Here is a 16,025-nt window from a genome sequence, read left to right on the forward strand (position 1 = left end):
CCAAGAAGGTTGATACATACTCGAGAGCAATTGCTCAACTTCAGAGTAACCTTGCCAAACTTCATAATGAGGAAGAACAAGAATAAACATGAAATCCAAGATTTCTCATGATTACAGGAAAATGATATCTATACAATTTAAACAAGGTTCAATGTCTGCATTGCGCAATGAATCATGGACCATTGTCTCTGTGCACATTTTTGGACAGGACCAACTATCAAGGACCTTTTGGTATGTACCAAATGGCTCCAGGACGTTTTGGACAGGACAAAATGTCCACTAATCGAGCCCAGGCAGCTTAGATCCTAAGTCTATGATTTTTACAACTAATACCCTCCATCTCAGTACTTCCACCTCACAAAATTTATCCAATATATATGCTTCAACAAGTGTACAACAAGATGTATTTACCAGGATGTTTATTGTGGCACTATTTGTAATCTCAATAATCCAAGGTGAACTTGCTCTGATGTTAATGCCACATAACCTTCAGGCACCTCACCTGCATGATATCTTCTAAGTCTCTGTACTTAATTTTATATTTGTAAATATGTTATCATATTTCTTTTAGATGCCCCCACCCCCAAATTTTATCAGGCTCAGGCCCACAAAACCTGCATCCACTCCTGGAAATATGAAAAAATTGGAAATAATTTAGATGTCCATCAATAAATAACTAAATTAAGTAAATTATGTTACATGAAAGTAAAATACTGTACCCTATTAAGATCTCACATATTTTAAGAAATGAGGATGAGGTAAAAGACTATGCATAAAATAATCCCACTTAAGAAAACAGTTTATATACATGAAGTGCTTGCATATACATTCTGGAAAGATACATGAGTGTGTTTTTTTAATGAATTAACACTGCAAGTTAGAAATGGGATCTACAAAAAAGAGGCAGAACTTTGATTTTCATTGCATATTCTCTTGCAAGATTTTATAGATTTTATCACCTGCATGCATTAGTTTATTTTTAAAGATTTAATTGTATTTAAAGATACAAAAGCCTAAAACAACTATTGTGGATAGTTAACAAGTTTTCAGCACTTATACAATACTTTTTTTATGTCGTCAAACCACTGGATATCATTATCTGATCTAACACCACTCTTACAGAGACCCAACTTCCTAAACAATTATAAATTATAAATTCATAATTTATAAATTATAAATTTCCAACACTATCACATTATTTGTGATAGTTGGGTTAAATAAAAAACATGGAATAAGGGTTACAGTTGCCTGAAGTTACCTTCCTGACATCTCTTTTTCTTCTATTACTGTGATGTAAATTAAGAAATAAACCGTTTCTTGTGATCTCTCCCTTAAAATATATTAATCATTTCAATAGCATAGCAATTTATGGATGACCTTCTATAGCATGACACAAATCTTTATTAGCTCTTCTCAAGATTAAATAGAAAATGGCTCATAATCAACCAAGCAAAAGTTATGAATTTGTTAAAAATATCCATCTCCTCATATACAACCTAATCAACCTCCAATCCAATAAATCCACCTGCCTTCTATGTGACTTCTTTGTTTCCCTTAATCAAACTGTCCCTCTAACGTGTTATCTGCCTCTTATTATTTTATATATTTCCAAATCTTTCCAACTCGCTCATTCAGAAAGTATTCCCCTAACACAGCCTCACATAATTGTAGTATACGTTCAACGAAAGACCAAACTTGAGCAAAGACTATAAATGAAAACAGCCAAGAACAAACGTGATAAAACCAAGATTCTGCTTAAGACATGAGAGTATTGAAGTCATTGTATTGATTGACGAGGTGAATTCAGACAGTCTAAGGGGTAAAACTGGTGTCATTCCCTACAACAGGAGTCAGTAAACGTTTTCTAGAAAGGTCTAGAGAGTAAATATTTTAGGCTTTTGAACCAAGAGGCAAAATCAAGGAATATTATGTAGGTATTAACATAATAGATGAGAAAACAAATATTCACAAATATTTTATTGACAAATTCAACACATAATAATAATTGGGTACAATTTATCAAAACGCCAATCTACTAATGAAAGGATATAAATCTTTTGAGGGTGATAATATTTACCTTCATTGGGGTTCCTAGTGCTTATCCTCAAAATCAACTATAAATGTTCACTTGTTAATGTAGATATATAATGAGATTTTATGTATTTCATCTTTAAAGATATCTCTTCAAATAGATGGGAGATACCAGTATCAATCTACGAGCATATGATTTTAATTGAATATATTTATTGCTAAGCAGGCATTTATAAAATTATATTGCATGCTTTTTAGAAAGTCATTATATTACAGACTCACCACTTGTAATTCAAAGTTAGGTGGGAATTCCTCAATTGCACATATAAATGGATTCTGAAATGACTAAATATTTGCACGGAGGTCCAAACCTCGCTGCTGGAAATACAATTTGAGCTCAGAAAATTCTTCAGTTACAGTTTGTGGGAGTGGTGATCTTGCTTCATGTTTTAATGTTAAACAACACGGGAAGAATATAAAACAAGCTGATATTACCTGGGACTCAAATAACATAAGTTGTCATCTAAATGACTTTACTGCAGTATAAGTTCTACATATTAGCACTAGCTTGTAATTTTAAGTTGAATTCAATAGGAAAATTATCAAAGTCTAACTTCCAAAACTTTGGGAAATTGGTGTTCAATAACGGTAGCTGAGGGAAATTCTGATTATTTAGAAATATTTCAATCTGGGCTCTGAGCTCAAAAAAAGTCACAGTGAAACTTTTCTACTTCTAAATTATCAAAGTCCTATATGATGGGGCAAGTCAAGATATTTAGTTTTAATTTCTGACAAAAATTCATGTTCCACAAGAGCAAATAAAGGTCACTGTTGGCATTGATTCAATAACATATGGTTAGATTCAAATATTTTCCACAAAGTATTTGCTAATGAATAATACAATGAATAACCATAGGATTTAAACACAATATTTTCACGTTTTGTAAATTCGTTCAACAAAACCTCTTTTTAATCCACACGTACTTTTCACACCATCATTTGTAACACATCTTAACAGATTCTACTTCAGTTTATACTGGATAATTGTTTTCTTAACTGTTTTGAAAATATTCTTGTATGTATTGTATCCACATAGGTTATTCACAGAGAGTAAGTCTTCAGTTACTTAAAACTTGGCATTGACTCTTCAAATGAACAACTGAGCAGTTTTGATTGCACCTGATGACTTATCAAGAGTCAGGGAAAACCATTTAAAACCATCTGTCTTTTTATTTTAATCAATTAATTAACCATGTAGCTCACGATATCTCAACTCTTCAAGCAAATGTTCTCACTAAAAGACTAATAGTCATAAACAAGTTTAATTTCTCTAGACATAGTTCTTCAGTTGCTGCAGTGAAATACTAATTAATTCACCATTGGAAAATGGCTTTCCTTGCTCAGCTAAGAAATGAGCCACCCAGAAACTTACTTTGATTGCACCCTCATTTCATAGTTTATTTCTCTGAAGAAAGTCTCCTGTGATGAGGTATTCCATTTTAAATTTTCTAATTTTTCTGACTAGAGCTATCCTGTAAGCTGGTAATATTGAAATGAGTGTTTAATCTGGAAATATAAACATATATTATTTTAGCAGAGCCACAGTGTCACTGCATAAGAAACACAATGCTTTACCATCAAATTCAATAACAAAATAATCCAAACTCCACTGTGTCTTAAAATGTGACATTCAAAATCCATTGTCTCTTCTTGTTTTGACTTGATAGGCATGCACTGATAATAAAAAGTAAATAAAATGATGTAGTTACAGCAATATGTGTGGCACTCAAAACGCTGTTGAGTTATAACCGTGTAACTGAGATCTGGAGTGCACCAAGTAGCAATATAAAGTGATGAGAATGCCATTATTGGTCTATGTCTCAACAGTTCAACTTTGCCATTGTAGCAGGAAATCACCTATAGACAACAGGTAAATGAAGGAGTGTGGCTGTGTTCCAATAAAACTTTATTTATGTACTCTGAGGTTAGAATTTCATATAATTGTCATATGTCACAAGTTGTAATTCTCCTTTTGATTTTTTTAAACCATGTAAAAATATAAACAGCATTCTTAGTTCAGAGATTGCACAAAAATAGGTGGCAACCTAGATTTGGCCTACAGGCTGTGGTTTGCTGACTCATGTCACACAAAATCCAAGAAAATCACTTTTCCACATAGAGAATTACCATTCTTCAATTAAGAGATCTTATTTGTATCCCATTGTAAAATTTAAACACATTCTGACTTTAAATTTTATAAACTGTATTGGGAAACATGAGACTTGAGGTTGGGTTTTAGTTTAGAATACAAGACTATACATTTGACACAACTATCTGATATTCAAATATATTTCCTATTAATAGGTAGCAAAGCTTATAATAAAGAGACCTCATTTGAAACTAGAAAATTGAATCAAGACAAGAACTAAACAAAACCTTACTCTTTATCATTTTAGTAAAATCAATCAAAACTCCTCTTTTGGCAGACATGTTAATGCTCATATTATTATGGAATAAGTTGCTATCTGGAATTTGCCTTACTTAAACTACTGATGTGCTAATTCATAACGCCATTTACCCTGCTTTCAGTTTGAGGTAGATCACAAACGGATGCCTCATCTATCCAAAATGTCCAAACCCATAAAACAGACACTTAAACATATTCCTCTGATGTTCAAAATTTCGTAGACCTGATTTTTTCAGGTTATTTTGATAAACTAAAATTACTGAGTCAGAAATTTTTCAATTAAACAGTGATTACATTGGAGGAAATACTTGCATATATAATGTTAATGAATAGATGATTATAAAAATCAATAAAGTATAGTATCTCTTCCAGCATTTGGCAAAGAAGAGATCCAAAAAAAGGCAGATGAGGAGGGATGGTGGAGAGCAAGAAGAGAGGCTACAAATAATAGAGACAAAGGGAGAAACCTCAGATTCAAGCCTGAAAGTAATACAACCTAAGAGCATGTATAGTGGAAAGTATACATTATCAGGTATCCAGTGCTAGAAATTATCAGAAACTGAGAAATAGCCCTCTAACACAATCATAATCTGCCAAAAAAAATTCCTATAAATAAGAAATAAACAATCTTATAAATTATTGAGTTTAACTCATATATATATATATATATATATATACATATATATATACACATATATATACACATACACACCTTTATATAGTTGATAGATATTAAGAATAAAATGCTCAGTGGCACATATTTAGATGGGATCGAACACAGCAGTAACTTTGTCATTAACATTATATCATTAGATTTCCATCAAGGCTGAAAAGGGGCAGGCAGCAACACTATATAATCTTGTTTTGGCTACAGATACTAGTTGTGTAATAATCTCAGAACCTCTTACATTTATTTTAGAAAACCCTACATTATATAATAAACAGAAACCAAGAATATAAATTATTAAATTTATGAGTAAGTTTCTGTAATGAAAATGACAATTTTTATTTTAAATTTAAGAATCTTTTTAAAAGGGAAAAGAAAAAAATTAAAAGGTATCTTTTTATGACTAAGAAAGTGAAAGAGATAACCTTAAGGAAAGGGCATGGCATCTATTAAATTTCAAATACCTTCCAAGACAAGGGTGACCCAAAAGTATGGCAGATCGGAAGAAAAAAGCAAAGTTAAGAGTGAAATGGAATTCTTGTTAATCTTTTGTAAAAATGCTAGTTTTTGCCAATAATGCTATACAATTTGAGGAATATAAGCTCATTAGAAAGGTTAAATAAAAGACATTCTTTTTTTTTCTTTTACTTATTTACGTGTGTTTTCCCAGGACCCATCAGCTCCAAGTCAAGTAGCTGTTTCAATCTAGTTGTGGAGGGAGCAGCTCACAGTGGCCCACGTGGTGATCAAACCCAGCAACCTTGTTGTTAAGATGCGCTCTAACCAACTGAGCTAACAGGCTGCCCCTAAAATACATTCTTTATATAAAAGATATTCAAGTAGAGCAGTAGTCCTCAGACATTTGGGGTCATGAAACCCTCTGAAAATTTGCTTGGACCTCCCCTCAGAAAGCAACACACTCTTTTCTACAAACAATTTTAGTGGGCTTATGGCAGAGATTTTCAATCCCGTCTGCACATTAAAATCACCTGAAAAGTGTACCAAAAATTCCAATGTCTGGATCTTACCCTCTGAAAATATGATTTAGTTGGTTTGGGTTGGGTCCCAGGCATCAGCATTTTTTTAAAGCTCCCTAAGTGATACTAATATGAAGCCAAATATGAGATCCACTATTCAGAAACTCCCTCAAATCTCTCCAGTCTTCATTTACTCACTCATTCAACAAAGATGTTAATTAATCATTCACAACATCTGAAATCTAGCCAAGAATCTTGAAGAGTCCAAGAGAAATGTGCTCCAATTTTCTCTTTGTTTCACACTCACTGCTAATCAGCAGGCTGGCAGATTGCCAGTATGACTCCTATTTATAGAAAAATTCTCCAGGAGTCAGAAATTAATGATTCTCACTTCTAAACTAATGTAACTTTTCACAAAGAACAGGGTAATCCATCTCTTAAACAAACATAAAAGAATACAAAGCAAAAAAGAAAAATGTTTCTGAAGCTTTCCTTAACATCATTCCTTATTAATGCATTACAGCATTTAAACAAGCTAAGGAAAAATGTAGAACATAAGAAAGCACGGGCCATAATATATTAGCATTTTCATATAGAGCTTTTGAGAGTGTTTTATTCTAAAACAATATAAAGCAAAATGATTCGGGAACAAATGCATAGAGAAAGGATATGGAACAGACGCAATGGGAAGGAAAATAAATACCTAATATTCTGGAGAGAGTCATGCTAACAAAAAAGGCAAAAAAATGAGAAATAAAACCACATGTATTTTGCAGCCGTTATGGAAGGCAGTGTGGAGGTTTCTCAAGAAATTACGAATAGAATTACCATATGACCCAGCAATCGCTCTCCTGGGTATTTACCCAAAAAATCTGAAAGCATTTCCCTATAGAGACAATGTTCATTGCAGCTTTGTTTACGGTGGCCAAGACATGGAAACAACCAAAATGTCCTTCAATAGATGAATGGATAAAGAAGTTGTGGTATATATACACAATGGAATACTATTCCGCGTTAAGGAAAGATGATATAGGAGCATTTGTGACAACATGGATGGATCTTGAGAGTATAATGCTAAGTGAAATAAGTCAGACAGACAAAGCAGAGAACCCTATGATTTCACTGATATGTGGTATATAAACCAAAAAGAACAAGACAAACAAATAAGAAAGAAAAACTCATAGACACAGACAATAATTTAGTGGTTACCAGAGGGTAAGGGGGTGGGGGTGGATGATGAGGGTAAAGGGGATCAAATATATGGTGATGGAAGGAGAACTGACTCTGGGTGGTGAACACACAATGGGATTTATAGACGATGTAATACAGAATTGTACACTTAAAATCTATGTAAATTTACTAACAATTGTCACCCCAATAAATTTAATAAAAAAAAAGAAAATTTAATTATTTTTAGTTTTAAAAATAACAAGTATATTGTATAAAGCCTTTTAAAATATAAATTGGACTTCAAAATTTAACACTTTTCTGTATCAAAGGACATTATAAAGAAGTGAAAAGACAACCTGCAGAATGAGAGAAAATACTTGTAAATCATATATCTAATAAGGGTTTAATATTCAGAATATATACAGAACTCCTAATCTCAACAACCAAAAGACAACCCAACTTAAAAATGGGCAAAAGACTTGAAAAAACATTTCTCCAAAGATGTACAAATAGCCAATAAGCACACAAAAAGATGCTCAACATCACTAGTCGTTAGGGAAATGCAAATCAAAATCAAAATATTACCTCATACTTACTATGATGTGTATAATACAAAAAAAAACAACCAGTAAATAACAAGCATTGTCAAGAATGTGGATAAACTGAAACCCTCGTACGCTGCTGACAGCAATGTAAAATGGTGCAACCACTGTGGAAAATAGTTTGGCAGTTCCTCAAAAAACTAAACATAGAATTTCTATATGACCCAGCAATTCTACTGTTATATACCCCAAATGACTGAAAACAGGGACTCAAACATATAATTGTACATCAATGCTCATAGCAGCATTATTCACAATAGCCAAAAGGTAGAAACAACCCAAGTGTTCACTAACAGATAAATGGACAAACAATATGTGGTATATAGGTACAGTGGAATATTATTCTGCCATAAAAAGGAATGTTCATATACATGCTACAACATGAACAAATCTTGAAAACAATGTGCTAAGTGAAATAAGCCAGAAACAAAATAACAGATATTATGTGCTTTGCTTCCATTTATATGAAACGTCTAGACTAGGCAAATTCATAGAGATATAAAGTAGGTAAGAGATTACCACAGGCTGAAGGTAAGGAGGAATGGGGAGTCATTGTTTAATGGTAATTACAGAGCTTCTGTCAAGGGTGATGAAAAATTTTAGAAATACATAATGGTGATGGTTGTACAACATAGTGTATGTAATTAACGCCACTGAATTATGAACTTAAAAATGGTTCAAATGGCAAGTTTTATGCTAGATATATTTTACCACAATAAAAAATTACCAAAAAAAAAAAAAAACACATGTATTTAACCTTATTATAAACATTGGCCCCAACATGCTTTCCAACTTACTCCATCCATTGACCTCCATTTCAAGATATATTCTATGTTTATATAAACATATATATGTACTATTTTTTAATTAATAGGCTCAGTCCATAAATACTGTTCTGTAACTTGTTTTTGCTCTTTATCATATACTTGGGATATCTTTCCGTACAACCATATCATATTAACAAGCTATATATCTTGTATTATTTAAAACCTGCATAATGGAAAACTTGTGGAAATAGTATGAATATACCATAATTCATTTAACCAACCCCTTATTGATGAATATTTAAGGTGTTTCCAGTGTTCTGCCAAAGCAAAAGGACTGTATTGAGACTTTTGTAGTCCCTGGCCTCTATCCAAATAATATCACATATATATATATATATATATATATATATATATATATATATATAAAATACACATTACATATATATATATAAGTGATTTCTCAGAAACTCTCATTCTTATGCAGATATTAAAAAGTGAAAAAATTTAATCTACAAATTGTTTGTAATATTTTTGTGTACACTGAGTTTAATAATTAATGAAGGTGACATATTATACCTTATAACAGTTTCTTTTCATCTTTTGGAACTAACAAAAAAGTTTCAGATCGCAAATATTTTCAAAGGCCTTGAAGAACTTAAGCACTATGCACACACTCCTTAATGTATAAAACCACCTCAAGCAATAAAACACAACAAAACAAAAAATTAATACATAGAGCCTACTATGTGCCAAGGACTATTCAAAGCATTCTACATTAATTCACGCGTGTAACAATCTTCACAACATTGTGAATTGGATGCCATTATTATTACCATTTTACAATTAAGAAAAATGAGATACAAAAGCATTAAATATTCTGTCTAGTTTCACAATGATAATAAGCCATACTGTCAGGATTCAGTTCCAGGCAACCCACTATATTATTCTTGTATACATATCTTTGCATACTTGTAGGCAATATAAGGTAATTCCACTAATATATGGATATATATGATGTATAGAAAGATTTGTCTCTTATACGTACATATGTACATATATACACACATGCACATATATATTAATGTAATTACCTTAGATTATCTCAACAGTCTCAATAGACACATTGAATAACTCATTCTTGGAATAAAATTCTTGAGGAAAGCCTAATCTTTTTTTGTTGTTGTTAATTATGTGATTTAATGGATGTGTTAATTATCTTGGTTTTGGTAATCATTACACAATGCATACATGTGTCAAATCATCACATCATACACTTTTAACATATATAATTATATTTGATAATTATTCCTCAATAAAGTTTAAAAAAATAATTTGTGATGTTTCTGGCTGTGTACCTTTTTGTATTTATCCTTCTTTGAATTTGTTCAGGTTCTTGGATACGTAGAGCCATGTTTTTCATGGAATTTAAGTTTTTCAGCCATTATTTTTTATATGTTTTTTTCTGTTCCTTCTTCTCCTCTTCTCCTATTCCCATTACATGTATGTTAATGTATTTGATGATGTCCACATTTCTCTGAGGCAATGTTTATTTGCCTCATTCTTTTTTCTCTATGTGTTCAGACTGTATAATCAATATTGCTCTGTTTTAGAGTTTACTGATTCTTTTGCCTGCCAATTCAAATCTACTATTGAGCCCCTCTAATGATTTTTTCTTGTCTCCGTTTTGTACCTTTTGACTCTAGAATTTCCATTTGGTTCTTTTAAAATCATTTATTTATTAATATTCTCTATTAGATGAGACATTGTCTTCATATCTTCCTTTAATTCCTTAAATATGATTTATTTTAGTTCTCTGAACATATTTACAATGGTTACTTTGAAGTCTTTGTTAAATCTTTTTTTTTTATTAGTTTCAGGTGTACAAGACAAGGTGTACAAGACGTTCATCATTTATATCCCTCACACTGTGAAACACCCTTCCCCCATCCACTATCCCTCCGACCTCACATCGAGCCATCACATTATATATATAAAATTATAGTTGGCATTCATTAATGTTTAGCTTCTGGTGTACAATGCCATGATCAGAGGAAAGCCTAATCTTAAACTCATATCCTGAATTTAGACACTGCTGAATGAAATGTAGCTAAAGTTGTGCCTCAGTAAGATGTAAGCAAGTAAATCTATCACATTATCAAAGATTTATTATCCTTAACTTATTATACTTTTGTTCATTTCATCAACATAATTAAGAAATAATGATTTATGAGTATAACTAGTTTTGCTCTCATTATACCCCGAAAAGCAATAAAACAAATTCTTCTTTGGCTACAAAATCCCTTATTTTACATAAGCTTATAAAAGGTAGCTATTTTTAATTTTACAACATTAATATCCAATATCTATATGCTCATTCTTGCTCGGTGTTTATTAAAATAAATTGATCAATTTTGGTATAAAGTCCTTGAAAGTATTAACCCTTGCAATCTTAAATACACAATAAATATATTTTGATCCATAAATAAATTTTGGGAAAGCAATATAATAATTTAAAAAGAAAAACAGGAGTAATTTCTGTCATATTCCTTCATCAAGCAGCACAGGAATTAAGAAACAGAATTTGAGAAACTCTACCATCCATTTTACACCATACATTCAACTCTACTGTTTAGAGCAGTTTGTCAACCTCAGCACTGCTGACATTTTCACCAGATAATTCTTTGTTGTAGGATGCTGTCCTGTACACTGTAGGATGTTCAGCAGCATCCATGGCTTCTACCCATTACATACCTTCCCACCTGATAAATAAAAAGGTCTCCAGATATTGTCAAATTTCCCCAGGGGATAAAGTCACCCAGGGTGAGAACCACTGTTTAGAGATAACTGACATTGTTAACAGTATATCTAGGGCCTCAAATCTTGGAGGACAGCTTCAAGAATCCCAATATGGCTACTAGGAAACACTTCTAATGCAGGGTACTCCCATGCCTCCATTCCTCTCATCAACAGTCAATCCACCATAATTATTGAGCCTTCATCTTGCACAGGTGATTCAACAAGTATTTGTTAGTTTCTTCAATCCCATCTGGCCAACTTTAAAGATATTAAACTCCTTTCCAAGAGCTAGTCCCAGGATCCTACCACTCAGTTACTTATCTACAATATTACAATGTTACTGAACAATAGAGATTGTTTAATTATATTAGATGGGCACTTTTGGCTGAAACTTTTGAGGTAAACTTCCAACAGGTCAGATGATACAACATGCCCAATATTGAAGAGAAAATGAGTGCATAATCATTTCTAGCTGTGGTTCTGACACAGAAACAAGTACATACAGTGCTTATTAATAGATACATTTCTTTGTGTTGCTCCTGAAAAAAATCAAGAGATAGGTTAAATATTTAAAAGTAGAATGCCTTAATCATGTTTTCTAAATTTAAAAATGTACTATTAATAGGCTTTAATATTTGAGGACTAAAAAAAAAATTAAGATTTCTCAAAACTCTTAAAATTTTATGCAACAGCAAGAACAAAGTGAAGAAGGAATTGATTTACTAGCCTACAGACATCCCTGCTAGAAGACATCCCTGCTTAAAGAGAGAAGAATTCAATTAAAAGTCAAATTTTTATACTGAATGAATGCTGCTGACATCTATGGGTCTCTTATTTATAATACTCAGTGTCCTCATTTCCAAAATAGTTCTGCCAATAAGTTTTGAGGATGATATGTTTTAAAAAACAAGAATACGTTTTGAAAAGAATAAAGCATTATTTCAATATAAGATATTAGCAATCACTAGATGAATACAGAATTTGGATTTTTTCAGAATACCAAAATTAGTGGATAATGAGAAAAGTTAACATATTTCTCAAAATACTTTATTCTCACCAAACAAGTTTATTTTTACTTTTCATTATTTGCAAAAAATAAAAATTGGTATTTTAAATCTGATAATGGACAACTATAAATAAATAATTTAAACTGCTCAGACTTTTCAAATACTTACATTGCTTGCAAACTTTCTGCTGTTAAATTATTCCACATAATCTCATTTGCCTGAAGATTTTCATTGTCTTCTAGTAAGGAAGGATCAAACTCAATTTCTTGTTCTTTAGCAGCTGATGTTCTAGTAAAGCATGCCAAATAATTTTGATCAATATGAATATCTTATCATAATATAACTTAGCCAAAGGCAGAATATTTTTTCTCATCCAAAATTACGTTAACAAAGTAGCATAAACACAAATAGAATAATCAAATTAAACTCCAGGCATCAAAAATCTAGTCACGTAATTTCGGCCTTAATTTCCTCACTTATAGACTACAGATATTAACTGGTTTTATTCCTGTCACAACGGTAATGAGTATAAAATAAGATGATGGATGCATGGAAAAGTAATTGGTACATTATAAAGTTTAATACACAGTGTCATAGTATTATTATGTGAGTCTTAAAAAGAAAATATAATTGCATAGATTAAATATGGATTTAAGCAATAATGTGGTCACGACTGAGAACATTTTAAAAATCATTATGTAATTGTTATATCATTGAGAAAGGACTTTGAAAATAATTAAAAGCAGACAAGTTTATCTGAAATATCCAATGTCTAACAAGTTCTTCAATATTTCTTATTTTAACTTGGTTAAGTATTATATGATAGAAAAAATAATACTGTCATCAATACTGAAAGAAGAATGAAAATATACATACCTGTGAACATCTATGAAATTATTGTATTCTGTGCTAGGGTCTATCTGCTCCACCGACATTTGAATCTCTTTATGGACATTCACTATTTCCTCTGTAACAAGACTAGTTATCTGGCTGTATTCATCAAATATACCTTTTCTGAAAACAAAAATAAAATTTTACATTTTTACATTTATCAAGAACTCATAGAACCAAACCGATTCAGAACAATAAACATAAGAAATGTAATATCAGTATTTATAGATGGTGATTTCACATACCACGTTTTCATATACCTGGATAGTAAAGTGAAGGGATTATACAAATGCACAGATTAACAATTTACATTTGATATAAGAACTGCAAATTATATAGAAAAAATGCATTACCTTCTCCAACATGTATTGGAGATGTCTAAATGTAAGGTAAGTGTTAACCACTTTCTATTTCTAAATACTATCATAGAAATATTGGTTTCCAGAACATGGAACTGTGGATCAACTCCTGACTTTAACATTTCTTCCCAGTGTCTGCCACTTCCTTAATCACTTAGTTCTTCCCTTGCCTCTGGGCCTCTACTCTTTTCTATATACTGAATTAGAGAGTTCAACTGGTTCTCTACCTTCAGTGACATGTAGATCTCTTCTCCTGACCTCCAGTCAGAAGCAAAAAATGTCATAAAATTTATTAGCCCTACCTAATGAAATAAAAAGCAAAAACTAGTCTGTTTCAAAGACCCAATCCCCAACTTAAGAATGCTATGCTATAAAAATATACCATTGGTTATTAGTGGCCTCAACAAGTGTGGACAGATAGGCTTACCCTGCATATGCCCAAATATATAAATATAAGGCATTGTTTGTTTGTTTTTTCCAAAATCATTACACCATTTCTCTTACTGTGAATTATTATCTCAATTACTTTATTTTAAATAGCCAAATACTGTTTGGGTTATAAAAAAAAGAATAGATTTAAACTGCTCCAAGCCATGTGGTTTGGAATGATTACAGAAATTATCTGACACAAATTTTAAAAAGGGGGAGATACAGAGAAATTTAAGATGTTTAGTAAATATCACTGGGGTTACAGCATCGTAATTGAAAGTACTGAATGATACAAATGTAAGTGAGCTTATCTAGGTAACTCTTATAAAGCAATACAGTAAGTGGTTATGATGTAGAAATCATTAATATTCACCTCTAAGACAAATGAGCGGGAAAATGGATGAAGTCTCCTAATGTTATATGAATATTTGCAACATGAGATTCAATTTAAGTGATGTTATCATATCTGAATTTGGATTTTTGAAATGCTAGATCTAAAATAATTTATTAGAAAGTAAAGATAATATGCTGTGGGAAACTATTCTATGTCTCAAAAAATGTTCTAGTGATGATGAAGATACCATTATTAAAGATTCATGTGAAGATTCATTTGAAAAAATATTGATTCATTACACGAGTAGGAAAAGAAATATTTATGAATCAACAATATGCCTTTAAAGTAGACATAACTAAATTTATGAATTAAATATATTAAGTAGGTATTTCACTATTTTATCAATATTCTTAGATGTTTACGTATTTAAATTGACTAAAAACATTGATCTTCTTTTGGAGAAAATGGGGAAATCTTCTAAACCAGCTAATGAAGTCTACCAAAGGCAGTTTGTCTTTTTCTGTTGTCTTGAATCAATCTGTATAGTCCACATGTGTGCATTTGACCAAAGTATATTGTTAGCTCCTTGAAAGCAAAAATCGTGGCCTACTCATCTCTGTATCCCCAAGAAGCACCAAGCAATGTGTTTTGCATAGTAGAACTTTAACAAATATTTGTTATTTTAATTTCATACAAAAAGATGACAAATAAACCTTCAGAAAATTCTTTGCTTCTGGCTTTTCAGTTGCTCAAGATTTAAATACCCAACCCTCTGGAGACAGACATCCACTTCTTAACACTTGGCAACTAATAAATGTTTTTTCATATAAATTTCTAGTTAATTGGAGCAAAACAAAAACATACAAAAAGAAGGATGATTTGGGAAGCTAGCTAGAAGGTTTAGGAGATGAACATAAAATGAAGGGCACCATAAGTAACAATCAAAAAGGAACAAAGTAAAACAGGTCTAAAACACCCATTGGGCTGGGCTGGGTCAATAAGGAAGTTTACAAAGCATAGACAACTTTTATATAAGAGCTTAACTAGGACAAAAAATAATGTTAAAATCATTTTATGAAATGAAATCATTTTATATCTAATGAGAGATATCTTACAGTGCTTTTATCATTTCTTCTTGCATCTTCTGTAAGGAGTCCAGAAGCAGAGGAAGTGTGGTATCATAATACTGATTCTGATGAAGCTGGGCCCCTTTTAATGCCAATACATACTGATTATGCAATGTATGAAGTTTCATTGTAGCTTTGTCATAACGTTCCTTGGCCTTTTCAGTTTCTTTCCCTGAAGAGATCATCGAAGAAAGTTAGCAAAGATATAATTTAAAAGTTTTATCTGCACGGTGTGCAACTGCGTTGCCATTATTTTATGTTATTTCACATATATTATGAATAATTAAAAGTTTACTGAAAGTATACTATGTGTTTACCTCTATGCAGAGTGCTGTTTATTTGCTAATACTTTGCACAGAGGCTGCTCTGAAGGAGGCATGCATTACAGTAAATGTTTGATG

The 16,025-nt window shown here is 31.6% G+C and overlaps 1 protein-coding gene across 5 annotated transcripts in view; it reads right to left on the minus strand.

Annotated features, from left to right (window-relative positions):
• Positions 1 to 16,025, minus strand: part of FER (FER tyrosine kinase) — a 375,071-nt gene that overhangs the window by 276,430 nt on the left and 82,616 nt on the right. For all 5 annotated transcript variants that reach the window (XR_013993676.1, XM_081054207.1, XM_081054206.1 and 2 more), the window contains 3 exons: positions 15,613 to 15,796; positions 13,361 to 13,498; positions 12,653 to 12,772 (listed from right to left, as the gene is read on the minus strand). Coding sequence is in view for 4 of the 5 variants with exons in the window: in XM_081054207.1 (XP_080910333.1) it covers positions 12,653 to 12,772; positions 13,361 to 13,498; positions 15,613 to 15,796 (442 nt within the window). In the remaining variant the exon portion in view is untranslated. The remainder of the gene's footprint in view (positions 1 to 12,652; positions 12,773 to 13,360; positions 13,499 to 15,612; positions 15,797 to 16,025) is intronic.

This window comes from Rhinolophus hipposideros, assembly GCF_964194185.1.
Source record: "Rhinolophus hipposideros genome assembly, chromosome: 7".
Taxonomy (NCBI): domain Eukaryota; kingdom Metazoa; phylum Chordata; class Mammalia; order Chiroptera; family Rhinolophidae; genus Rhinolophus; species Rhinolophus hipposideros.